At 27.3% G+C, this 27,016-nt stretch overlaps 1 protein-coding gene across 3 annotated transcripts in view; it reads left to right on the forward strand.

Moving 5' to 3' along the window:
• The first annotated feature begins 293 nt into the window (after positions 1-293).
• The window catches only part of sas (stranded at second transmembrane protein), a 329,651-nt gene continuing 302,928 nt past the window's right edge, over positions 294-27,016 (forward strand). For all 3 annotated transcript variants that reach the window (XM_075366372.1, XM_075366370.1, XM_075366371.1), the window contains exon 1: positions 294-654. In XM_075366372.1, the coding sequence (XP_075222487.1) occupies positions 549-654 (106 nt within the window). In that variant the 5' untranslated portion in view covers positions 294-548. The remainder of the gene's footprint in view (positions 655-27,016) is intronic.

The following is a 27,016-nucleotide window of genomic DNA, read 5'->3' on the forward strand; positions in this document are numbered from 1 at the left end:
ACTATAAATTATTATTCCATCAAATCTTTATGTACGTATTGCTTTTTTTATCGATAATATATAATACTTTTTTATCTTCCTAAACCGCGAACCGTTGTTGGACGTTTTGTGGTGAAACACGGAAGAATTAACCAGCAGTGAGGAGTATGTATGCGTTTGGGTGTACGTTAAGAGAGAGGAAGAATATGAATAAGAAGGATAGGAAAAAGAAGAGACTTGTGAGGTTAAGTAGTAGGAGGAAGGAGAGAACTGGCCAGTGGATACGCGGAGTACCGGAGAAGAAAGAAGAAAAAAAGAAGGAGGTAAAAAGGTAGTGTGTATAACGAAGACAAAGAGAGAGAAATAATAAAACGAAGAAGAAATTGTCTGAAAGAATTCCACCGGTAGTGCAGGTAGGTGCCACAAGATGGCGGTGTATTGGAAAATACTTGAAAGTGGAGGTAGCCAGCTAGCGAAGTAGCGACGGCAGTTCAACTCTCTCGGTAACCGCGGGTAACAGAAAACGATTTCGCGGCATTCAGTCTGTGTTTTGTTGTGTTAGAATAAGGATGTTGTGGTCTTCTTTAACAATGTTAAGGATTAGTATAATTATTGTTAGTGCCTGTATTTTACTGGTGAATGTACGCGGTGAAAATGATACGTCAACTACACAAGGTAGAATTTTATCTCCTTTTTTAAATAGTTTTTTACTGTTACTTTCTATACCATCGTTTGAATCTATTTGTTATTTATAATCATATTTTTAGGTAGCTATGATGTTAAATCCTTAAATAATTTCGTTGTTGCTACACAATTTATCTTTACTCTTACCTTTTTCTTTTAGAATAAACTGCAAATAATTAACATTCAGATTTACTAAATTTTTAATCTTATTTTTTTTTAAATTATAGTACTGAAAATAATTTTATAAGTTTTGCATATCTGTTAGCAATGTCTGCTATTTTAATAATATAACGAAACAAAAATCTCAGTTAAATCATTCTCCTGTTTGGAATTTAATTAATACAAATAACTGACGTTAATTATTTTATACAAGTACTATCATAACTTAAAAATACCTATTTAATGGAGCTTTTATCCAAGTAATCACGAAGAACTTTCACCATTAAACAAATACTGTCATTTTTAAGAAATTCTTTTTGTTATAATTTTTTTTTGGATCACAGGATTTACCACATTTTATTTTGGGTTACCTAGTCTGAAAATATAATATCCAGTCAAATAATCCAGAATATTATAAAAATTAGATTAAATCCAGAATATCTTTATACATATTTCCTGGTATTCTTTGACAAGTGATCATATTTTGTCTTTACACCAAGTCTAAGTTTTTAAAAAAAAGGCCATATACATTTTGAAAAGAATACAAATTAATGCTTTTAATTCTTTTACTATATTTTGGGTGGGGATTTTAGGATATGGGGGGGAAGGGATGTATAAACATTTTCCAATGAAAATACTGTGAAGATCAAAATAAACATTTTCTATTATTTTTTTATGTCTGGTGTTATTCTTGTAACTCCTACTCAAAATTACTTCCTAAATGCAAATGATCTGGAACCAAGCTCGAAATAAAAAATAAAATTTTTATTTTAATGTATATTTTCAAGATTGCGAGATATTTAGCGATTATAAAAAGTATTTTCTACCGGTTTTTGGAAAATTTATTTCATAAATACTTTGATTACATTTATTCTAAACTACTAAATCCCTCCTCACAAAAAGCATAATTCCCCGTCCCACAAAAGCATAATATTATCAAGAAAAAGGTGATGAAATTTCCAGTCTCAAAATACGTAACGTACATTTCATTCAACTTAAGATAAATATTCGTTTTGAAAATTTCAGGAAAAACAATTCAGTTGCTTTCGTATTATACTTAAATAAACATATTTAAATCAATAAAATTCGATAATTTTCTCGATAATGAAATTTAAATCTATAAAAATAGGTTGATTCTGAGCCCAATAAAATCTTCCAATCTTTAAAAATGTATTTTTATAAAATATTTCTATTCCTTACTGGTTAGAGGAAGTATGTATGGTGGGTTATTTCTTGACAGTACTGGGTAAATTAACTTATATTTTTTTATATTATCTGTTCAGTCTTGTGTTAATATCCGTGACTCACGTTAATCAACGACGTATAAAAAACACCAATGAGATTAATGATATTCAGTACACTGCTAATCTCGTAATGACAGGAGGAAAGGTGTACTCGTAGCTTGCAGATTGAATAACGTCTGCATTCGAGTGGGCTTAGCCCGGTGTTGCGCATTATTATATTCTGTAATTAAAAAAAAGCTACGGTAAATAAGTCCAAGCCTTAATTTTTCTAATAAGTCTGGCATTTATAAGCTTTTAATTTTGAGAATTGTTAAACACTTTCGAAAATGACTTGTGTTTATATGCCAGATTACCTATAACCTTTTGGTTACAGTAGGTAACAGGAGATTTTTTGTATTATAGTAGAGAATACAGTAAAAGCTTCATATTTAGGTTAGGTTTTTTCGAATTAGATGTTTTGTTAGCATAACTGTTTTTGTTATTATTGCTCTTTGACGTGATATTCGGAAAGGGTCATTTAACCATAATTTCAAACTTACCTTTATACCTGTCCTACACACGACTTTCTCTTTATAGGTACACATATGGAGAAATTAATTAATTAGTTGAATTTAACGATTCGCATTATACGTAACATATCAGCTGTAATAAAATGTTTTTGTATTTACTCCAGGATAACGGTTTAGCCGACCTTCGTGGCAGAGACTCGGCCTTTCATCCTGAGGTTCCGGTCAGGCATAGCATTTTCAAATGCTACAAAATTGCCATTTCATCTCATCCTCTAAAGCAATACCTAATGGTGGTCCTAAAAAAAAGTTAGCAGTTTAAACTAAAATTTTACTTATTCAAGTTGAATATCCTTTTCACTTAGTATGTTGGGATATAATTAAAATGATTGTATTAGGAATTTTTCGCCTCAAACTGGATAACTAGTAATTATTGAGCTTATTGTCTTTTATAGAGTAATATCTCTATCAAAGAAAAGTAAAAATAGGAACTATGTGAAAAAAAAAGTTTTTTTTTTTACTAAATATTTTTTACTAAAAATTCACATAATTTTTATTGTTGTGTGATATAAACGTATAATTTTGAAGGTGGGACATGAATATAATGTAATTGATAAAACTATGAACATAATAAAAGCTTGTAATAAAGGCTATAATATGATTGCGTGGAAAAGTTAACAAATATATGTAAATACAAAAACTTTCGGTTCAAAACTCATTAATAACAAATAAATTTTGACTCTGATAACATGTTTTCTGTACTGGCAATAACAGATAAAGATTAATAGAATTTTAATCAGTTTAGGCGTAAACTTAGACCGGATAACATGGAAATTTGCTAGCGTGCTTCTTTTAAATATATACATTAATATGTAATATTGTGATGTATTGTTATGTGTTTTTTGTATAAAAGACTGACGAAACGTGATATGGATAATTTTCATTCCCTGATAATGATACATTGATGCGGCGAAACATGTAGGAAATTCAAATGAAAAATGTATGGAAGACGACAATAAAAATTATTTACGTGTTTTTAGTAAAAAATATGATGTGGACTCCATATGACTTCCCTGTACGTACGCCTATTAAATTACATATTCATATTTTTTGTTGCACTTCATTTAAACTTTTTCATTTAAAAGTGCCATACGGTCTTCCAATTCTTTAGTAAGGTGGACAGTTATATAATTGCTGAAACTAGAGAACGTGTACACAAATTAAGATTTAAAGAATTATTACATCAAACCATTAAATGATTGGCAAGAAAAACAAACGAAATGATGATCAATTCCGACCTAGGGAGATAATTGTCCGACAATATTAGAGGAGTAATGAACAAAACGATAAGAATTTTTGCAATTTATTAAAGATCGAGAATGTATGCCTCAGTGTATACGTTGTTCTTGTGAGGGTTTATTTTTCACTCACTCTGAAATAACTTTACTGTAGATAAAATTAAACAGAAATTCCAGAATAATTAAATAAAATTAAAGTAGAAAACCCAAAAATAATACGATTCTAAATTATAATTTTCAATTAAATAATCAGACTTTCACCAAATATGTAATATTATGTGTAATATTACATATACACATATGTAATAATGCCTACTAAATTACATATACTCATTTTTAAAAGTACATATAATTTTATTTCACTAATAACTTCTGATTTTCTTCATATTTTTTTTTTTTATTACTATTATTGAATTATTAGTTATTGTAAACATGTTTGTACAATCACGGGTTAATAATTATTAATAAATCAATATATTTGAATTAAAAAAAAGGTAAAAAAAAAGAAGATGAAATCTGATTCAAACCGATGTGCCTTCCCTTGTAAGATCCAAATATTTCATTAATTAAAGTTTTATTTGGCTATAATTCTGCAACCAATGAAAATAAGCACCACTTATGATATATCGTTGAAAAGCTCTCAATGAGGGCTTATTACTGCAGTTAAGAAAAAGTCCAAAATTCAAATTGTTTTGGGATTTTGGGCTTTTTTGGACTTATTTGGAATATTTAAACTAGAGTAAAAGTTAATATTGTTTTTGTTTAGAGTAAAAGTTAATATTGTAGCTTACCGTAGTAAGCTACATATCGTACAACCTGATGTTTCTGCAGCACATGGAACATCTCAGGGATAACGTGCTGAGAATTAAAGGGTCTGAAGTAAGGTAAAATACAAACGACCAATTGGTCTTGTTCTCACCGATGCTAAGAACCCTGACTGCACAATTCACTGCATGATGTTAGCATTTGTATATTAGCTAATGACCTTAATAGTCGATACCAAACAAAAATTGCCAAAATTAAAAAAAATATGATTTTTTTCAATTTCGTAAAAATTGTAATTTAATTTATCATGGTAAATATTGATAAAAATTTCACAAGTTGAAACAGAAAGAAAAGCAATTTACATAGAGCTCTTAAATAAATAGCAAAAAAAAAACCTATTACTATTTTCATTATAAATATATTAAAAATATCAGGATATTACAAATTTTTTTTCGGTACAAAAATATTATATTTCTACTTTCTTTATACAAAGAAGTAAAAAACGTAATCCACAAATCATAAGTTACATTACTAAATATAGATATAATTTTTTCTCACAAAAACTATTTATGTGTGAACTCTTCTTTTTTTTTAAAGAATAATTAGAACTATATGAATTATTTGAATTTTGAAGCATCACATATCTCTTTCTTAAATTTATTCCTTAATTTATAATTATTTTTTTTGTTTTTTACTTCACTTTTTATGATTAACCTAATTTTTTTGATTTCATTATCTCAATATTAATGTAACATCAGTGAAACAACATACATTATTACATCACTTATTTTCTCACGTATTTACGAAATAACATTCTTATAATAAACCCTATGTATATCTTATTCAACTTTATATAAAGAGTTGTTACATGTAACGCAGTAGTTAATTTTTTTCACATGATTCTATCCTGTTTTTTATAATTATTTTTCTTTAAAATAAACAAATTATTTTACAATCTAATAATTAACATTGAAATATTGTTGTAAAAATAATAAAAAAGTAACGTTTCTTCCGGTTTTTTTTTTTTTTTTTTGGTGATATTTTACATATTTATTTATTTTCGTGTGGGTTGTAATGGATAATGTGTATGACAGTCAGTCTACTCTACAGATTTCGGGCGTTATGTGTTTGTTTTTCCTTCATTTGTTCATAGTATTGCGATCATTTACTAATATTATTTTTTGTTGTTGATTTAATCGGTATAAAGTTTATTAGAATATGTATACTCCACCTTATATATGTATATAAGTTTAAACTCTTCTTTTCTTAATTTTTTATAATTTAAATAACAATTTTTGTTTTTATAATTAAAATGGATGATTAAATATGAAATTACTTAATTTATGGTCTATTGTATTGTTTGTTTTAAAGTTGTTTACACCATAAACATAATTTATTTAATCTATTAGTTAATTTTTTTGAATTTTGAAAATTAATGTATTTTTAAATATACTGGCGACAGCATGGTATAAACTATGAAAATGAATAATTTTGAATATTTAATTAAACAATTTTTTCTCAGATTTATCTTCCAGTAAATATTTTATTTCATCCCGTTAAAAGAACAGAACTTATGAATTCCCACATATATTTATTTTTTGTGTTGATCTTTTAAATTCAGTACATTTGATATACTCTACAGCTTCCGATTACTACAGTTTCGTTTATCTCTTTCTATACGTACTGTTTTAACTCTTTCAAAATTCTTTTAGTAATCTGGTTGTTAACTAGAAATTAATAGTCATTGGTACCTTAAGGTACCCTTTAATTCTTTACGCCTTCGTTAGTATAAAATTAACTAACATTAAATACCTTTAGATATGGTCTGTTAACTTATTTTTTTCTCTTCCTGTAAAAATATATTGTACTATCAGAGAAATGGAATTGAAAAAAATTTTCGGCCGCACATTATGTCATAAGTTAGGGGTTTTTAGTTGAGGTTGTATCAACCACTACTCAATTGATCCCTTACAATCGCTTCTAAAATATTTTTTGCATCCTTCTAGGATCATTTCTTAGTCTGGTCTTTCCACGCAGACTACCATCCTAAATGGTTACCACAACAAATTTTCCTATTCAATTACAGAATCACTTGTAAATTAAATCAGGATTCTCATTTATTATTAGCTACTAAAAAAATTAGTTTTTATGAAATTTTATTGCACATATTCTTGCAGTTTACGTGCTCAGTTTTTCAGAGTTTTCAAGTGATATTAGAAAGAATTGTTTACGCTGAAATCCATAAATAGTTTAAATAGTAAAAATTTTAAACTTTCAATATTATGTTAATATCTTCCTGATAAATGAAAATGTATGCAAAAACCTTTACTTGGTAAAAAAAAAAAAAAAAAAGGTTTAACTGAATTATAGTCGGCTATTTTGGGCTTCACTTTAAGATTATAGTTATATTCTGAAATCGTTTATATACTTTTTTTGGACTATACTTTTTTGTACGTTAAAATCATTATCTTTTATACTTATTTGATCAAATAATAATGGGTAGTATTTTAACAACTCCCAAAATATTATTGATGGAATTAATTTTCTGTAGTAGTTAAAATTTTCTTTCTGTACAAAATTATTTTACGTACGATTTACTACCATACATATAGCATATTAAAAAATTCCTGAGATTCTTAGGCCTTTTTTAATTTATTTAAATTTGTTTAAATTATTTTTATTTAATAAAAAAGAAAGAAAAAAAAAGTATGATAATATACATGAGCGTACATCATGAGCGTAATGAACGATCAAATAATAATATTTTTGCAAAATATTATGAAAGGATATAGGAATTTGTATACGCAATTATGCTCATATGCGCAGTTAGGAAAATTTATCGATTACGATACAAAAATTTAGTAAAAAATATTTGTAGGTTAAATTTCACAAGTTCATTAAAAATAAGTTATTCTGTTCAGAATAACTGAATAGATTGTCAGAGAAGTGATGAAATTTCACTTTTTATATTATAGGTTTTTTAAATCCGGATTCGCCTTAAAAACCTGAACAAAATTAATTACATAAGCGTTTGTTTTTCTTATGCGAGATATTTTTTTTATACGCAGTATTGAGCGCTGAACTGAGAATATTCCACTCTATATTATAGGAATGTATAGTACTTTACTATAGTCTTGTAGTATTTCATTAATAAATAAATAAAAACATAAGTATACATAAAAAGAATAATGAATGAAGAATAAAAAGAATGAGCTCTTTAAAAACAGTTCACAAGAATTAACTGTAGGAATTCTATGATTAATTATAATTATTATTTTTTGTTTATAGACTTATAAAAAATAATACAATAATGATACGGAATTATTTGATAATATTACAACAATACTTATTATAATAATAATAGTTTAACAATAATTTTTATTATTATTCTTGACACGTAATTGCATTTCGATTTGTGTATATGCAGCAATTTTATACATTATATGATTATTTATTCTGTACAGCGGTTTATTTTTGTGTTTTATTGTGTTGGTAACTTGCCAGATTCTTAGTGAATAAACTCATGGCCAGCTATTGTAGGGTTTTGTACAAATATAAACATTCGATACTTGTTTTGTAAAAAAGAATGGTTTATTTATTTATTATTATTATTACTGCTTACATTATCGCACTATTTATATTTTTTAATGGTGAACCATTTTTGTTTTCATAAGGATCATTAATAATTTTTGTAATATTTTCTTTTATCGAATGTAAATTATTATATATATATATATATATATATATATATATATATATATATATATATAAATATATGATATAATTAATGTACAATTTGTATTAGAGAACCAGGGTCGTTTAAAAATGTAATATTTGGATCCTAATCGAAAATTACTAATGTGATTACAATTAAAAAATATCAGATTTAAAGATTATTTATTGTTTATTGCGTAACAACTATTATGTTGAAATTTATACTTTTTACACATTTTTTCCAGTTTCATCTTTCTACCAATTTTAATTTGGACTTAAAATAATTCTTTTTTTAAAATTTTATTAAGTAATTACTAAAAATTATATTTATTCTTTCCTGACTGAAAAAATTATAAGTCAAGGCACCAGTTTGGGAGTCGAATGAATCTCCGCCAAAAAATAGGAGCGAAAAAAAACGACAAACGAGTGTTATTGACAGTAACGGTATAGCTTCTTAAGAAAGATCGCGACTTTTTGTTCACTAAAAAAACATACACTAACATGATAAACCAGTAATCCCGCTTTCTTATGCATTTTTCTTTATATAAAGTTATTTCACAATTAAATATTCATTAATCGACATGTTTTACATGTTTTTATTATTTCTCATCACGCAAAAAGAATCCGCCATTTTTATTATTCTCCGACACCAAACTAACTTATATTGGCTTTATAAAAAATAAATTATGTTTCGTCTATATTTATTCAGCTAACGTAATCACATATTTTATTCTTTTCTTATCAAGAAAAATTAAAACCTTTATTTTTCCGTGTATATTCCGTCAGAAGGCGAAAGCTAAACAGTGTTCAGAAAAAAACTCTCTCTTTTTCTGTTTAGCCTCTGGAATCCTCGTAAGGTATTACTTCAGAGGATGAATGAAAATGATATGTATGTATGTAAATGAAGTGTAGTCTTGTACAGTCCTGGGTTGCCCATTCCTGAAATGTGTGGTTAGTTGAAACCCAATCACCAAAGAACACCGGTATCCAAGAAATTACTAGGATGTATAAAAAGGCTATAATGAAAAAAATTTTAAATAAATTATACATATCAATATAATAGAATATGAATTAAAAAAACCTTAAAAAAAATTAAATTAAATATAATATTAAAAATATATTTACATTAATTAAATATAAAATGGAATATAATTAATATTAAATTAGAATTACAGAAGAAATTAATAACAAAGTTATTATATTTTTTGGATAAAGAAAGTAAAATTACAGCTGAATTACGATCGGCTAGTCTACCCATAAGGGAATAATACATATGTGATATTTATTATTAGTAAATAATAAAAATTAACAAATAATACAGATATATGAAATAAGTGTTTTGGGAAAAATCGACGACTACAACGTAAAGGTAAAATAGTCAATTTACTTTTTATTCATATTTATTTTGTCATCATATACATCATGACGAAAGTGATGAAAAATATTATAACTAAAAGTAACTGATATCAGAACCATTAGAAAACAATTATTTGTCTCTAATTCGAAAAAAATATATATTTTTAAAATTATAAGCTTCATCGCCACGGGCTCTTTCAAAATATAACAAACAACTGATTTAGAAAAAAAACACGAAAAAAACAAGTAAGCTACTCATTCTTTAAGAGCAACATTTATTTAGAGTAATTTTATTTTGCTATTTATTAAGGTTCACATGGCATGTGAACCTTTGTAATTTTAAAAATAGAAATTCTTTTCGGATTCAGGACAAAAAATTCTTTTTTGTGGGATACCTTCACACTGTAAGTGTTTTTCGAGTGTTTGTATTATTCACCATTTTTAATCATTTTATTTATCCTGTTTTGCCATGTTACTTTTTCATTTAAATTATAAGTTATTATTTCCCATATATATATATATATATATATATATATATATATATATATATATATATATATATATTCACTTTCTTGTGGACACGATAACTGCCGTAATTTTGCGCCAATCACCTTCAAATTGATACATAAAATATAACGACCCAAAATTTCGGCGATCGTTAATGGGCAAAATCGGATTATAGGGGTGGAAATGAGGGGCTTTTTTGAAAAGAAGATATCGCTATCTTTTTCTTATTAAGTAAAATATCGAATTCGTTTAAGTTTCTACTATTCTTTGAATAAGGGCCTAAAACTTATCTAAGTAAAGTTTTTTGATATCACCAACCATTGACTCGGGTGGTGGAAAAAATGAGGTTTCGAAGAAAAAAAAGAATCTCTCTTAATAGGCACAGTATAGAATCGGGTTAAAGTGGTTGTTAGTTCTGTAAACACTACCTAAAACGTTTGTCTGAAACAATTTTTGATACGACCAACTCTTACGGCAAGGAATGACCAAAATGTTGCTGGAATTGTTTAAATGAGGCTTGTCGATGTTAAACACGTGAAACTTTTTTATATGCATCCATTGTCGTATTGAATAAATTTGAAGTTTTTCTTAACTTTAAGATGGAAATATTTTTTATCCCCTATTTAACACCTGTGAAATCTACCTCCGTCTTCTGGCGGGCCGAAAAGGATTTTTTTTTATTTTATGTTTTTGTCATGAGGAGATTCATTAATACTTTCACAATGAAATTGTTTTATTTTTGGTGGTTGTGATATACATATATTTTTTTTTAATTCATGTAAGATAAGTTAAAATTTAATTTTATAACTAATTACAAATATTTTTATACCTAAAATTTCGATGTTATAATTTTTCAAAGGTTTTTCCATTTAATTACTGTTAAAAGTTTCAAATAAGTAATAAAGTAGTATAGCTCAAAAAAGTAGGGAAAGTTCATGGGAATAAAAAAAAAACACAGATGAAGGAGAAAAATTTGAGTGATAATGTTAACTTACTCTGTAGTAAAATATTTTAAATATGTCCAATTCTGAATAAGTAAATATCATGGTTTTGTAGAAATAAATAACAAAATATGAGATACTTATTGATATACCTATGTTACAATTATTTTACGAACGAAGATAACGTACTTATTAATCTTGCACTGGGTTAGATTCTCAGTAATCATTTATATTTTCATCTTTTGTCTTATATTATTATCATCGAAAAAATTTTTTTTACAAGTATTCCCATATTTTTAAATAAACTTTGCAAACTTAATTAATTACTGTATCTGATTAGTGTTTTAGATAATTAAATCTGTTAAAGAACCTAACTGTACTAAGTTGTTTGGTCTAGAATAATCTACTAACGGCATTATTTATAACAAAAAATCATTGTTTACTTTAACAAATTAAAACTTTTTACAATTAAATATCATTTAAGCTCTAAATAATCGCATCTAAAAAATTAAGAAATAGAAGTGACCAATCTATTGTAATAAATACACACTTATATATATTTTTTTTTAATTTAAGAAAAAGGTGGTAAAAGAAACGCTGAAAGAGTTTCAAAATTGGGCATGGAAGACGAGAGAAAATTAAATGAAAAAATAAAATGATTCCACAATATGAAAGCTATTAAAGGCTGGGACAAATCATGAAAAGAGAAGGATTAATGAAAAGCGTACTAGAAGGATCAGTAGAACGTGAAAAAAATACTAAAAAAAGGAAAGATATATACGATCTAAATGGAAGTGGGATCTACTAGGAACTCAAAGGTTGCTGGAATAAAGAAGAATAGATAAGGACATCGTATAGTGGATCCGCCTCAGGGTAGATAACCATATCGCGACTGTTATGAACTCCAAGCAATATAATAATCCCTTTTAGAAGATTTAAGTGTATATATTTTAAGTATAAATATCTTATCAATTTGTTTTTTTTTGTACTTTTTAAAAGATCTCAGTTTCATTTTTAATCATTTTAGAGTTAAATCTGAAAAAAAATTGAAAATTATCTCTCCCTCCTACTTTTTTTGTTGTTCTTTTGCTCCCGTGGGCCGGCTCAACAATCAAGTATTATTCAGCCCCGGAAGTGTCCTTGCGATACTAATGAGCCTCTCCACCTACCGGCAGTACGTCCGGCATGACAGATCGGCTCACAGGTTTCGGATCTTTTCCTTATTATCATCTTGCCTCTGCCCCTAACCGCTAAGGCCAGGGACACCTAGTCCGGCTATGGTGTTCCCGGGTCCTGCCCCAGCAGCCGGGTCTCAGTGGTTTTTTTTTTACATCCTCCTACCTATTCAGTATCATCAATTTTCCAGAATAGGTAATCGTAAGTAGATAATCTTCCAGCCCACACAAAAATTCCTTAGCAACTCCCTCCTCTTAAAAATCATAAGATATTTGTCGTATGATTTGAACTTTGTAAAATTGGGTAATTTGACGGAATTCGAATAAAGTTTTAAGGCGAATTGAAGAAAAATTAAAGTTCCTGATAAAATTAAACATAAAATAACTTTGTCTTCGGTCATATTTTAAAGCATCTACAATGTAAAAATTATTTTCATCACCAGCATAATAATTTTTTTTTGCATTTAAACAAATCCCTGTTATTACGTTTTGTTATTAAGCTCTTTTCTTTTCTTAATTTGTATATTTTTGGTTTTCTATTCACTTATGCTTATTTTTATTCAGAGACCTGATTTCTAATGGAAATCTAAACACAGGATAATTTTACCTTCAAAATATTGGTTTGGGAAAAACTAGCAGAAAGCCACTGAAATTGGGTTTCTCTTAGGAGAAATCTAATTTCAGTGGCTCAACCGTATTGATACGGTTAAAATAGACCTTTGTATTGCAAAGAATCTTTGTATTCCAACTTTATTGGGATACTGACGATGTTAAGCTGTCTTATTAAGTCGATATATATATTTATATAAACACATATATTTACCGGTCCTCGACTATTCTAGAAATATATATCTTGTAGTGATGTGCAGATATGTAATGTTCAGCCTTTCGGGCTTCAGGTTATCCCCTATAGATCCTCCTTCTTTTTTATCCTTTGATTTATTTCTTCCAAAGGAGTTGGTTACACTAATCTTTTATCTAGTGAGCCGCTCAGCCTAATAATGTCTACCAATGGTTTGGTGGAATCAAAATATATTTGAAAAGAGAATTACAAAATTTAAATCATACGACAAATATGTTATGGAAATATCATTTAAAGGGGGGGGGGGGGTTGGAGTTCTTTAGGAGTTTTAGGGGTTGCTGTGTGGGCTGGAAGATTATGTGTTCAATAATGATAATGAATTAGGTAAGAGGATGAGATAAAGACCTTGACGGGGTTATCCAGCAATATTACTAACAGATTAGTTCTGCTAGAAACTAAATTGGTTTTAAACTTTAGATAAACTCGACTTCAATAAAAATTCGTTTGTCAGATGTTCGAGTTATAGAAGTTTAGGTGTTATGAAAGTCTTTTTCATAAAGATCAGATTATAATTTTTTTGTGTAATATAACAGTTTCAGAATATTAGATTGTTAGAGGATGTTGTTAAAGCGGTATGATCAAAGAGTTTTTATATTTATATAATTGCAATGACGTTGAATAACCTACTGTTGTATAATTTCTCACGTTTTTATTTAATTTGGGTCATTAAAAGTTTGTACTAGTAGAATAAGCTTTAAAAAGATGTTACTAATTGATGATTAATTCACACCTTTAAAATTATTCTTAAGAAATAATGAAAGAATTCTTTATTTTCAATGCTTTATGCACTTAATAAATGTACTGTTGTACAACATATTTATGCTTTCTTGTCTTGTTAGACTTTTTCCCCATTCATAATTAGGACATTCATAATATTAGTATTCATTTACCTTATAATTTTACTAAGCGATTATGATTTAATAAAATCATAATATATGATATTGTTATATTAATATAATTTTTAAGTATTAAAGTACATTTTTACTTTCCCAGAGTACGTAGCTAAAATAGTTATTTTAACGGGGAAGGTAGTGTATGGTGATCACGTCAAAATGCGGTATCGGTTTTTTTGGCAAATTTTTACTTTTTAGACTCCTAATTCGTTTAGACAAACAAAACATACGTATGTATGTGATTAGGTATACGTGTCGCACTACTGAAGACCTTAACCTTATTTCACAGGATTGACCATGCGATTTTCTTCAAATTTGGCTCAAATATTTTTATATCAGGCAGTAATCATATTAATTATATTTTTTATTCGTTAAAGGAGTGGGAGATGTTGAGGAAAAAAAACAATTTCGATTTTCTTTAAAGGCATTTTAAAGAAAACCTTATAAATAATAATAAAAAATAATAATTTTTATTTCAAATCCACATACTAAAATTGAAATATATGTTTTTTTATATTCTTTGCTCTAATTACCTTTGGAATTAAATATTATTCAAACATTTTTTGAAAGTTTATACTTGATATATAGGGCTATCAAAAATATCTACAATTTTTTTGAAATTTATTCACCCCGGATCTAAAATCCAGAAAAGTTTTTTAAATATTTTCTTCTTTTATTTTAACCTTTATAGAAGGGATGTTAAATTTAGGAAAAAACTTTACTTAAGCAAATTTATTAACTTAACCTACATATGAATGTTTTTTAGAAAAAAATTTCTTATACATTTTGTTTCCTTTTTTATAATGATAACGCATGAAATTTCGTAGTGGTGATTCTCATGACATGTCTGTTTTGTTCGTGGTACAGTCTTGTAACGGTCCTCCTAGTTGAAAAAACGCTTTGTTATGATGCAGAATAGGTTATGTACCACGCCTTAAAACAGTACTCTTTTATCGAGATATTTTTGTAATTGTTGCTGTTACGAATCTATTTGTAATGGCTAATTTAATTATTAGCGAATTATTTTCGAAATAGATGGACTATTTTTAAATGTAGTTGAGATATTATTTTTCTATAATTATATTTTAGTCGTCTTAGTCAAAAATATACATTAAATTTAATTGGTTCTATTTCAAGACAATTGAAATTATTAATATAATTTTATTTATTTATTTTTTTTAATAAATTAATTTATTTATTAATTTATTTATTTTTAACTGAACATATATTTTAACGAGGAATTTGCGATAGATGAAAAGATAATGAAAAAATGCTAGCATTTTTCCATTATCGTCCATCGACTAAGGTCGATGAGTTGGATAAGATAACAAATACTGTTTATCAGTATCATGGATGTTACTGGGACTATTGTTCAAAATGTTACAAATCAGATACTACTAATGATGTTAATAAGATGGATAAGAATGACTTTTTTGTTTAGACTGAGAAAATGAAACAGTTAAGAGGTTCATTCCTACCGTGAAATGAACCCGAGATCAGTTTCTTTGAAAGACAATATGCTACAAATTGTACTATCTGACTCATCGATCAAAATAAGGATTTTTCTTATTTAATCCTTTATTACTAATTGCTGTTTGAATAAATTTTGGTTTTTTCAATAATTTGATGAATAATTTTAATTTAAAATTATTTCTACAACTTTCATAATTACTGAAAAATAGTAAGTTATTGAATTAAAAAAAAAATTAAGGAACGTCATTGAACAGAGCAAAACTTTTATACCAACAGGAGAAAAAGGGTTTATTTCAAAAGCTATATTTTGTATTCCTTAATCTTGGAAAAGAGTATTGTACTTGACTTCCTGATTATTAAGAAAATAAAATCTTATGTGGACACCACATGATTTCCTTGTATGGCTATTAAATTACATATACACTTTGTTTTAAATGAAAAGTACATAAAATTTGATTTCATTAATAACTTCTGATATTTTTTCATATTTTTTTTTATTGTTATTATTGAATTATTATTTATTATACATTTTTTTTTAGAATCAGAGGTCAATAATTATTAATAAATCAATATATTGCAAATAAAAAAAAGATTTGAATTGATTTACCTTCCCTTTGTAAGATCCAAATATTTCATTAATTAAAATTTTATTTGGCTATAATTCTGGAACCAGTGAAAATAAGTACCACTTATGATATATCCATGAAAAGGTCTCAATGAGAGCTTATTACTGCAGTTAAGAAAAAATCCAAATTGCTTTGGATTTTGTGGATACTTTTGATCCAGTCGATTGCAATCAAAAGGGGAGGTGCGCAACTAGATGTTACAACAGTCCTAAGTCCAAAATTTCAACATTCTCTGGCTAATCGTTTTTGAGTTATGCGAGATACATACGTACGTAGAGACGTTACGCCAAAATTAGTCAAAATGGATTCAGGGATGAAATGGATATTTTCGTTAAAATCTGTAAACCGAAATTTTCGTGATCACAATACTTTCTTTACTTCGTACAAGGAAGTAAAAATAACTACTGTCAGTTATTCAAAATTAAATTTCTTTATTAATTAGTTCATCCGATTGAAGATAAAATTTCCTGTTCTGTTATTTATTGTTACAAGTTTTCCTTTAAGACTGCAGTTAAAAAGACCTGGATAAACGCAAACATATTAGTAAATTTTTTAGGATTTTGGTTGATGCTTAGGATATTTTACTCCATCTTGAGAACTTAATTTAAGCTGTAAACTGATTTTGTAATTTTATATAAAAATATCTACAAGTTATAACTTTAGCATTCAAGTTTAATGTAACTGGACATCTCTTAAGAATAATAAATAGCCTAAAATTAAAAACAATTCAGTAGACAAAAGACAGACAGTCTATAAAAACATTGGTAATTTTCGGATCCTATAAAGTGATCTTTCAAATTGTATGTTATCTGTATGTAATTATCATTTAATAATGTAAAGTTTGTTTTGTCTGGTCTATCGTGTAAAAGTATATTATAAAATTCCAATGGATTACATACATATTTGGTTTATTCATATTTAATCTATCTCATAATCTGTTCAAAGAAATCTTTGACACAGCACGCTTACCGGGATTAGGTTCTATTTTATTAATATCTAGTTTTATTCCCATTCTCTTTTTGATATCTGCAACATACTCTTCTTTTGTCTAGTGATTGTCCTGGCCAGGGTGAGGTTTCAGATTTATTCTTCAATGAATCTCTTACATATCCTTTGAACAACCCGTTTGATTTGTTTTCAAATAATCAAGACTTGTATACTTCTAATATCTTGTAACCTTCTCTAAAACCAGGTTGATCTCCATAGTCATCCAAGTTCCTGTGATCTCCCAACTGCTATCTAGTTGAAAACATCTAGCACTAATATTTTTTACCATACATTTTCTACATAAAGGAAACAACTTTGCACCTTTATCTGGAAGTACAGATAATACAATTTTTTTGGAGGAAGTACTTTACATTTAACTATACCAAACCATTCAATATTGTAACTCTTAAGATTATAAATCTTCTCCAGGTGACCAGTTGGATAATAATCATGATATTGAACCATAGGATATGAACTGTGTACATCTATGTATTTCAATTTCTTACCTATTACTTTCAATTTACTCACATTAGTTCTTCCACTGAAGAATACATCTTTAAGGTCAAGTAGTTCCACAATCTTAAGCTTGTCTGTTTTTTTTTCTTATATACTTGAAGCCATTAACATTCCCATATCTCTTCTACATTCTAACCAGACTCTCTTAACTGTTTCATTTTCTCAGTCTAAACAAAAACGTCATTCATATCCATCTTATTAACATCATTAGTAGTATCTGATTTGTAACATTTTGAACAATAATCCCAGTAACATCCATGATACTGATAAACAGTATTTGTTATCTTATCAAACTCATCGACCTTAGCTTCACATATGTACCATCTCCACTGTTAAGAGTGTGCTAACCTACTCCATTAAATGTGTTAAGCCAACTGATTGATTGTTTACTGTATTTTTCTTTTCTGTTTGGTTGTATAACAGCTTTAGTTTCTTCCTGAAAAGTATTTTGTAGCCATAAAAACACTGATGATTGTAATATGTTGAAATTGATTGATGTTTGCAAATTCCAGGAAATGTTTTCTTAGTTTCAGACGTCTTTTCAAGATATCTATATCAGAGTTATAATATTCTTCAATTTCTTTCTTAAAGTCAAATACGTAATCTTTGTCAACTTAGTTAGTGTGCCACTTCAAGAACTCTTCTCTAACCTTTGGTTTCATAGTATCTATGCCATAATTTACTACTGGAAGAGATTCAATGTAATTCTGATTTTCATTTGTGTTCAAGAAATGTGAAAAGTACCCTTTTTTCATTCCTGTAAAGTTATATGTCTTTGGAAAAGATGAAGTCAGTAAAGCATCACAGTTAGAACTATCTATAATTTTAATCTCATATCCAGGTAAAAAATTAGCCTGATCTTTGAAATGAACTACCAGTTTTCAACTACTTAAATACTTACACAATATCTCCACAGAAATTTAATAAAACTAACAACACAAATAGAATGAAAATAAGAGGAAACAAGTCAAAAATGACATTTTGATGACAGTTGATGTTGTTATTTTAATAATTACTTTTGTGATGTTATAACTGAACTTATCCCCAGCTATGGAGATGTGTATGTACATATGAATATTAAACACCACTTTTTTGTTTTTTGGGTTCCCTGAGTCATAAATATAGAAAAATGCAAAAATTTTACTGATCATAACTTTTCTTCTTACAGCTAGTTCTGTAGCTATGCCAGGATACCAGGAAAGAAAAATTTACTGAATTTTGAAAAACTGAAAATTTTATTTTCTACCATTTAAAAATTAGTTTTTTTTTTAATTTTAAAATTTAGTTTATTCTGTAAAGTTTATTAGTAAGCAAAAAATGTCAAATCTATAATTAAATGTCCAAATGTATATTTTTTAGAAATTATCTTGTTGCAGTTTCTCCTGAATTATTTTATTATTTTTTATTCTATTTTGAAATTAATACTCTAATCCTTGAGTTTTATAATATAATATACAAGTGTAATTACAAATGGTTTTACATGAAATTACTCTTTTCTTGCTACAAATAAAGAAATAAATTATGTACTTGACCTAGAGATAAAAGTATTATATACACTGGTAGTTGTTTGTTTTTATTATCTGTTAGTAGGTAGTCAAGTTTTTGAAAGTTTCTTTTACTTACTTACTTTCTGTTTCACTTATATTGACCTTTTCTATCTCTCTCTTTCAGTATTCGACAGAGAAAGTTTCTCTGTAATTCACAACTAATGTACTTGGTTATTAATTAGTTATGATCATACATTTTTTCATGTTTTTTTTTATAAGTTTATTTTTTTAAATATTGTAAATAATTTTTGCAACTTAAACATTAAAAAAAAACTGCATTTTAAACACTAAAAGGTTCAAAAAGAAGTTGACAAAATAATTTGTTTTTTCATTTTAGGTGTTTGATTGCTTTGCTGTATTTTTCAATTCTTTTTTTATTTTATACCAATTTTTTAACTAAAGTATTAAGTATCACATTCTACATCTTTATTTACCTCCTTTATGTATGTATACTTACATTCTGTCACCATATAGTTTTACCTACTACATTTCCTTTAATTACAAGATGAAGTCTTGATGTTTGGATATTCTTTAAGTTTCTTTTTTAATTAAAAAAAAGTAAATGAAATACTTTCATATTAGATGGATTTTTTATTTCTGAAGACTAGGTCACTGACACTAATATCTTCATTTCTCCTACTGAAGACAAAACTCGTTTATGTTAGTAAAAAAATTTAATGTCTCTTTTCTTAAATTTTTATATATTAATAAATATATATATAATAATAATATATTATATTTTTACAGTCAAGAATTATAACTCTTCTTTCTTGGAAAAAAGTTTTTTAATATAATTTGCCTTAGTTTCTTTAATAATCTTCTCTAAAATGAAAGGATACATTCTAAATAAAGATAAATAACTGTATTTGTAGAAATTTTTTTCACAACAATTATTCTTTTTTTCATAAGTTACAAATGCTTTTATCTCATATTTTTTTTATTCCAATTACTCATTTCTATGATCTCTATGCATATTTCACTAAAAGGATACTTCCCATTGTCTGGAAATTACACTTTTCTTTATGCTACATTGAAAAAACATGGGAAAATTTAAAAAGTACGTAGATTAAAATTCCTAATTGGAGTCTTTCTTATGGCTGCAATGTATTTAAAAAAAATTGAAGTATAAGCATTACTAGTCAGAATTTCTTTTTCTGACTATTTATTTTCACTATTCATCCAGTTCCTGTAGTAAATAGAGAATAGGTGTAAGTTGCAAGACCGAATATAATTTGCTTTTCTGTGGATTTGCATCCTGGTGTTCAACAGTTTTAATATCAGTGATGGAGAAAAGGAAACTACTTTACCCTTTGCTTTTCCTAGTAAGACTGACATAGTAAACTTGGTATTGTTAGGAATGGCTACTTTACTTTCGGGATTAACCAATGTTTTATATCAGGTTGTCACCTAAAAAAATTACTGTTATAATACTTAATATGTATTGGTGAAAAAATATATGTTCTGTTTAAAAACTTCATTTTCATCTTTTGATCTTAGCACAAATCTATGTTTAATTTTATTTTTTTTTTGTAGGTTGCAATTTTTACTTATTCCTTCATCTGATATATCAGTTTAAAAATTTAGGCTTTATTGATAATGAAAAGCTGGATTCAATTCTGACATATTATTTCAAAAGTTATAAATTTTACATTAAATAACAACTGATTTTAAAAAAAAAAATTAATTTGTAGAATAATATTATTATTAAGATTGATAAACAAGATAAGACTCAGTGTCGTGGTTACTCGATGATGCATAAATGCTTGGATTGTTTTCTTCTACATCATTATTAGATCAAAATAATTAGAGATAAAAAGACTTGTAAACAGTGTACATCATCTCTTTTAAATATATTTAAAAACTGTTATTTTAATTAGAAAAGTTTTCCAACATAAATTTCCTTTTGAATTATGTTATTACAAAGAGACAGATAAAATAAAAAGAAATAGTTGAGGGATATAAAACAAAATTGGATGTAGGTTTATTCCACATGCATTGTGAACCACACAAAACTAAATTCTTGAATTTCATTACATCAGATACTGAAATAGATTTTCCTTATATCATTAATCTAAACAAAGTGTTTGTAATTATAAGACCTCTATTTATGTCTCATTCACTATTTTTATTTTTTGAGGCAGCAATATGTGTCTCACTCACTGTAATCCTGTGAAGCCCGAATTTGTGTCTTATATTTTTGCTTATTACAATTACGCAGAATTTAATGTAGAACGAAATTTTGAATAGAACGTGTATAAACAAAATGAAAAAAAAATTGGGGGAAAAGCTCTTCACAGAATTCTCGTGTAATCAAGTATTTTTTGTTTTGGATGTAGCCTGTTAATCAACAAATTGTGTCAATCTGTTAATCATAAGTAATATGAAAACATCAAGTTATACAACCCAGGTAAAAAATCTATTCTACTGTTATTTACATATATATAACATGATGGAATGATTTATAATCAATGCCCAGCAAAAAATACTCAAGAAATTTATGAAAATTTATATACGTGTTTTTCTTAACGTCTAAGTGCGCACTAATCTTTTGAAATTTCGAGTCTAAAGGGTTAAAAATGAGTAACAATGAAGTTGTTTTTTTAATTTTTCGGTAAAAACTTAAGATATCATTGATTTTTGGTATGTATAATTTTCATATGAATATTTAATAACTGATTTATAGATTTTTTGAAATTCTGAGAATGGATTAAAATGTACTTTTGAATTTTTTTTTAAACCCGACTATTTTTTTAATTTCTCGGTAACAAATGAAGACATCTACTTAATATTTGGTGTGTGTAATTTTCATATAAATATATAAATCTAATTTCTAGATATTTCGAAATTCGACCTTGAAAGGGTGAAGAAATGTAGAATAATTTTGAAAAATGCTGCAAAATTTCTCCATTTGTGACTATACGAAACGAGATCTTCATCAAATGTGAGATTGCAACTACTGTTTAGATAAGTATCTAAAACCCATTTTCAAGTGTTTTTTTTTTATTTAAGTTTTTTACGGAGTATGACGGTGTACGGGTGTGAAGCCGCGACAAGGATGTTATTAAAAATCCGAATCAACTGTTATTCAAAGACATTTTTCGTTTTATTTACTCATTAACTTCATTCTTCTTTATTTTTTTTTCTTTTGCCGAAAAAAAACCCGAAATAAATACAATGTAAACTTTAAATCATTTTATAAATATAATATAAATAATTTATTTAATTATTTAATGTTCTATTGATAGTCACAACTTATAGAAAATTCTAGGTAAATAATCGAGATACTTATATAGAATTGATTTAAATTATACTATTAATAGTGGCAAATTGTTTAGGGAAATTTTTTACTTTCTTGTACGAAGTAGAGGAAGTATTGTGATCGCGAAAAATTTCGGTTTTCAGATTTCAACGGAAATAACCACTTTGACGATCCCTGAACCCATTTTGACTAGTTTCGACGTGACATCTGTACGTACGTACATATGTATCTCGCATACTCAAAAACGATAAGACGTAGGATGTTGAAATTTTGGATTTAGAACTGTTGTAACATCTAGTTGTGCAACTCCCCTTTTTATTGCAATCAAAAGTGTCCAAAAAAGCCCAAAATAAAAAAAAATAACTGTACTTAACTGTAGTAAAAAGCGCTTATTAAGCGCTTTTAAACAACATATCATAAGTGGTACTTATTTTCATTGTTTCCAGAGTTATAGCCAAAAAAGGTTTAATTAATGAAATATTTGGATCTTGGGGAAGGCTTTTTTAACTTTTTTTTTCTTAATTTTAATATGTTGATTTATTAATAATTTTTAACCCCTCATTGTAAAAATTTTTTACGATGAATAATAATTTAATAATAAAAAAGAAATATATCAGAAGTTATTAATGAAATAAAATTTTATGTAATTTTCTTCTTTTTTTTTTTAAATATGAATTTGTAATTTAATACAGACGTACAAGGAAGTCATATGTTGTCAACATCAGATTTTTTTTTCATAAGCAAGCAAATTCGTATCATATTAATTTCTCAAACGTGGTACCTCTGAAATGTTAAATAAATAAATTAACAACTAATATAATCCACCTTGCCCCAGCACCCTTTATATGTTCTCTAGAACTTTCGGCTTATTTGGAAGCCATCATCAGGAGTAAAATTAATACATTAAAGTCAAAAGTTTAAAAAATCGTAGTTAAAATTTAAAAACAGTCATGATTGTCCGGTCCTACTCGTACACTAGTTGAGACACAGTCCTACGATTCACTCGGCCCCGTACCAATCACATAACTCTTGCCGGTTCACTCGGCTCCGTCTACGATTCACTCGGCTCCGTCTAAACTATATAAGATGATGGCTTCCAAGTAAGCCAAAAAATCTAGAGAACATATCAACGTGCTGGTATGGTGGATTATACTAATTGTTAATCTATTCATATCATATTGTTGAGTCTAGAATTGTCTATGAAGTATGTGGTCAATTCGACGGTTCTGAATTTATTAACCAATAAATAGCCAAAAAAAGGGTTAAAATACACACAAACCTTTTACTAGATTATTTTAAGTTGACTTGAGAATAGACATATAGAAATAGAAATTAAATTTATTTTTTTAAATGATTATATTTTGATTTATTATTTATAAAATAAAAAGTGTGCGGTATTTATTTTTTCCTTTTGGATTATGTTATTTTTATTAGTTTAAATGAGTAGTTAAAATTTTATATTTATTCCAAGTTTTTATTTTAATACTAAAAATTAAATTTAAATTTAAACTTAAATTCAAATTAAATTTATAATTAAATTTAAATTAAACTAAAATTAAAATTTTTATTTTAAGCGATAAATAAAAACAGATTAAAAGTTAATAGTAATAAATAAGTTACCGAAGAAGTATAACAGTATCAAAGCTAACCGTTGTATATTATTTAAGAGTTGAAAACTGTTGTACGTATTACAATGCGAGTGTGCAGGTGTCCGCTTCAGGATATTGGATTATGTTCACCGCTTTATCATTTCCTCTCTATCATCCTCTTTCCCTCTTTTGTTTTCTTCGTTTTTCTTACCGTTGAATCTACCTCATCTCACGCTTCTCATCATCATCATGTACTCCACTATCCATCATGTGTGCACGTGCTAACGGCCATAACTGCGTCCATTTCCTTCTGTATCCTGTCATCTAGCCGTCTGACAAGTTTTATTTAGTTCCGCATGCATCTTTTGAGTTGTATTTGGTCTGCTCGCTACACCTTTTGTTGAAAATATTATGGTGGTTTGATTTAAGTATTTTTATTAAATAATTTCCTTTCTATTAATAAATCTGTTGTTACCTGCAAAAATTATTATTTGTTATTGCATTACCTTTCCCCAAAAAATTATTAAAAAAAAAATAATAAAAAACTAGTTTTACTGTAAATTTGGGCATACAATTAAAAATGTAAAAATATAAAATATAGTCTAACTAAATATTTACCGGTTGATACATATTCCGGTATTTAAAATTATCTGAGTTGGTGTATTTAAATAGGGAGTAGTATGATAATATATTGTTAAAAATAAAAATGAAAAATCTGATGTTGACAACATATGACTTCCTTGTACGTCTGTATTAAATTACAAATTTATTATTTTTTTAAAATGAAAATTACATAAAATTTTGTTTCATTAATAACTTCTGATATTTTTTTATTGTTATTAATGAATTATTATTTATTATAATTTTTCTTACAATCAGAGGTTAATAATTAATAATAAATCAATATATTTAAATTAAAAAAAAGGTTAAAAAAATCAGTTCATCATCAGACTTCATCTCTTTTTGATGAAGTCTGATTCGAACCTATGTACCTCCTTGTAAGATCGAAATATTTCATTAATTAAAATTTTATTATAACTCTGGAACCAATGAAAATAAGTACCACTTATGATATATCGTTGAAAAGCTATCAATGAGGGCTTATTTCTTCAGTTAAGAAAAAGTCCAAAATTCAAATTGTTTTGGGATTTTGGGCTTTTTTGGACACTTTTGGTCCAGTCAATTGCAATCAAAAGGGGAGGTGCCCAACTATATGTTAAAACAGTCCTAAATCCAACATCCTACGGCTAATCGCTTTTAAGTTATGCGAGATACGTACATACGTACGTACGTACAGACGTCACGCCGCAACTAGTCCAAATGGATTCACGGATGGTCAAAATGGATATTTCCGTTGAAATCTGAAAACCGAAATTTTTCGCGATCACAATACTTTCTTTACTTTGTACAAGGAAGTAAAAATATTTTGATATAATGTTTCGAAGTTATTGTTATTATTAAAAGACCACTGTAGTAAAATATTACTTTTTCTGTTTTTCATTCGGAGAATCTCTGGTTCAAATCCCGGGTTTTTACATGTAATGAATACATTTTTCTAATATATAAAAAAAACAAAAAAAACAGCAGGGTAACTTTAATTAGGTGTAGGCCTGTAATCGAGAGAAAATAAATAAATACCCCACTACAAAGCGGCCAGCTGAAAATAACTGTTATACCCACGTTATAGGCTAACCATGTAATTTCGAAAATAAAGTGATAAACAAATAAACGATGCCAATTGAGTTAATATTAGTACAATTGAAATATTGTCGAATTTTACATTTAAAAATGAGAATATTTTGGGATAAAATAAAATTGAGAAAAATATAAATGCTATACTGAGTATGTAGAGTACTTACATTTTTGTTGATGGATTTTATTTTAATTTTGTTTTTTCGGAACGGTAAACCATGGTAATTGCATAATTTTTTAAGCACTTTCTATAATAGTTTAATTGAAAATACACTATAGTAACTTATTTGAATTCAAAATACCGTAAAGTAATACACAGTACTGCTTTATTAGAATACGTTATTACGTTAACACATCTTTTTTTTTTACATTTCACTCAAGTCTAGACCATACGATTCCGTACACACAGCCTTGAGGGTGCCAGTTGTCTCAAGTCTCCAGAAGGCCATACCAGGCCCGGCTATGCCGTTCCTGACAGCACCAAACAGAGGCCGGGTCTCGGTCTTTTGTACTTCGCCTGCCTCAAATCTAGGGTCCCTCACAGGGGATCCCCAGACCGCGACTACGGTCTATACTATTTCCCATCCTACCATTAGATGTACATTTACACATCTGAATGTATATAACTTAATACTTAGATTTAAAACGTTATTTAAAAAAGTAGAAACTTATTTTTGTTTGCTTGGAGTTCATATTTCTTTTACAGCTACGTGCAATTTCACAGAGCTAAATTTAGTAGTGAATTTATTTATTCTGTCTAATTTATTACTAAATACGTAAACGCAGTTAAAATGTGTTTCTATTCACCTACTTCGAAGTAGACATTTTTTTTATATGTGATAAATCTGATAACAGTTCTTTTTGTCGGGAAATCCTTTTATCCGCGTTTTTTTAATCGCGTTGTAGCGAGATTGTACTGAAATATAAAACCTAAAATAATTTCGTGAATAAATCTCAAAAATAGTTTTAAAAAAAACAAGATATACTTACTAACGGTAAATTATACTGCTTAAAGGCTATCAAAATTAATACTTAAAAATAATACTATGTCTTATACACACACTGCAATCATGTTAATACAAACATAAGTTTTTATTGATGTATACAGAGTATACGAGTATATAAAATTAGTTTATAATTAGCGAAGGCGATTTAGACAAGTATTAAGATAAAAATTACGTTGGTAATTAAAAATTGGTCGGAAAGTTACATTGGTGAAACAGATTTAATGAAATTTACTACAA

The sequence above is a fragment of the Lycorma delicatula genome, chromosome 5 (assembly GCF_047948215.1).
Source record: "Lycorma delicatula isolate Av1 chromosome 5, ASM4794821v1, whole genome shotgun sequence".
NCBI lineage: Eukaryota > Metazoa > Arthropoda > Insecta > Hemiptera > Fulgoridae > Lycorma > Lycorma delicatula.